Raw genomic sequence first — 1,297 nt, forward strand, 5'->3', positions numbered from 1 at the left:
GGCTTCCCCCGCCCGCCGCCAGCCCTGGGTTTTCCCTCTCCCTTTCTGAAAGCGGTGCTGAGGATGCAGCTTTGCTGCTGATGGCGAGAGCAGGATGACGACAGGCTGCAGCGGAGCGGGGAGGTGCAGCCGGGGTGGAGCAGTGCCTTCCTCCAAGGCTGAGACCAAAGCCCTCTTTAATTACCCCAGCCGGGGATCCGGGCAGGAGGAACCGGGTGCCAGACTCGATGCGCAGGTCGCAGCTTGGGTTTCAGGCCTGGGGCTCTCGGGGACGCCCGAGGATGGGCGGGCTTGGCTGGAGCATCACTGGTCCGGAGGCTTGGCTTGCCCAGGGATGGCTCCTGCGGGAAAGCCGGATCCCCTGGCTGGCACAGCAGGTCGGTGGTCCCTGCACAGTCTGTCCTGCTCACCAGAGGACACGGAGGCACAAGCAGGGCTGCAAAAGCTGCCTTTTCCCCGCCACAGCGATGCGGGGCAGCCCTGATGGTGCTGCTAGGTGGGGAGCAGCGCTGGGTGTGCTCCGTGCACCCCTTCTGCTGAGAGCAGGGGGTCCCCAAAATTCCTGTGGGGTTGCTGGGCACCACCCTTGCCCTGGCACGGAGGGTGGGAAGGCATCCTGGAGCAGCGGGTGCTGATGGCCACCGTCCTGAGTCCTGTGGTGGCTTGGGGTGGCCCTGGAGCTAGGTGGAGGGGCTTGGGGAACCCCCCTTGGTTTTGGGGCAGGTAATACCAAGGGGCTCTCCCGGTGGAGCCAGGTGGCTGAGGATGGGCCATCTCTGCTGTGGCTCTCCCAGGGGTCCCAGTCCTCTGGCTAACGCCGATGCTGGGGTCCGTTGGTGGGATCAGCCACAGCTTCTTTCTTCACCCCCTTGCAGGTGCCCTCGGCTCGAGGGAGGAGCCCGAGTTTGTGACCGCTCGCGCTGGCGAGAGCGTGATCCTGGGATGCGACGTGATCCACCCGCTCACGGGGCAGCCCCCTCCCTATGTCGTGGAGTGGTTCAAGTTCGGCGTCCCCATCCCCATCTTCATCAAGTTTGGGTTTTACCCTCCCCATGTCGACCCCGAGTATGCCGGTGAGTCCAGGGGGCACAAGGGGGACGTGCCGGGTCCCGACTGCGGCGCAGCCAGGGACATACGGCTCCGCTCCTCCGTCGGAAACCGCGCGGGCTCTGCCTCTCGTTGCTCGCTTTCCACCCAGTTGGTTTTAATTAAGCAGCAGTGCTAGGAAGCCAGCTGGGCTCAGTGGGACGGGAGCAAGCGAGGCAGAGAAACCCAGGGTGATGCCCGGCGGCGGGGG

At 65.5% G+C, this 1,297-nt stretch overlaps 1 protein-coding gene across 1 annotated transcript in view; it reads left to right on the forward strand.

The window, feature by feature from the left end:
* Positions 1-820: 820 nt before the first annotated feature.
* IGSF9B (immunoglobulin superfamily member 9B) overlaps positions 821-1,297 on the forward strand; it is a 37,594-nt gene continuing 37,117 nt past the window's right edge. The window contains exon 1 of the mRNA XM_035897497.1: positions 821-1,073. Coding sequence (XP_035753390.1) covers positions 821-1,073 — 253 coding nt within the window. The remainder of the gene's footprint in view (positions 1,074-1,297) is intronic.

The sequence above is a fragment of the Egretta garzetta genome, unplaced genomic scaffold (genome assembly GCF_000687185.1).
Source record: "Egretta garzetta isolate BGI_Z169 unplaced genomic scaffold, ASM68718v1 scaffold207, whole genome shotgun sequence".
NCBI lineage: Eukaryota > Metazoa > Chordata > Aves > Pelecaniformes > Ardeidae > Egretta > Egretta garzetta.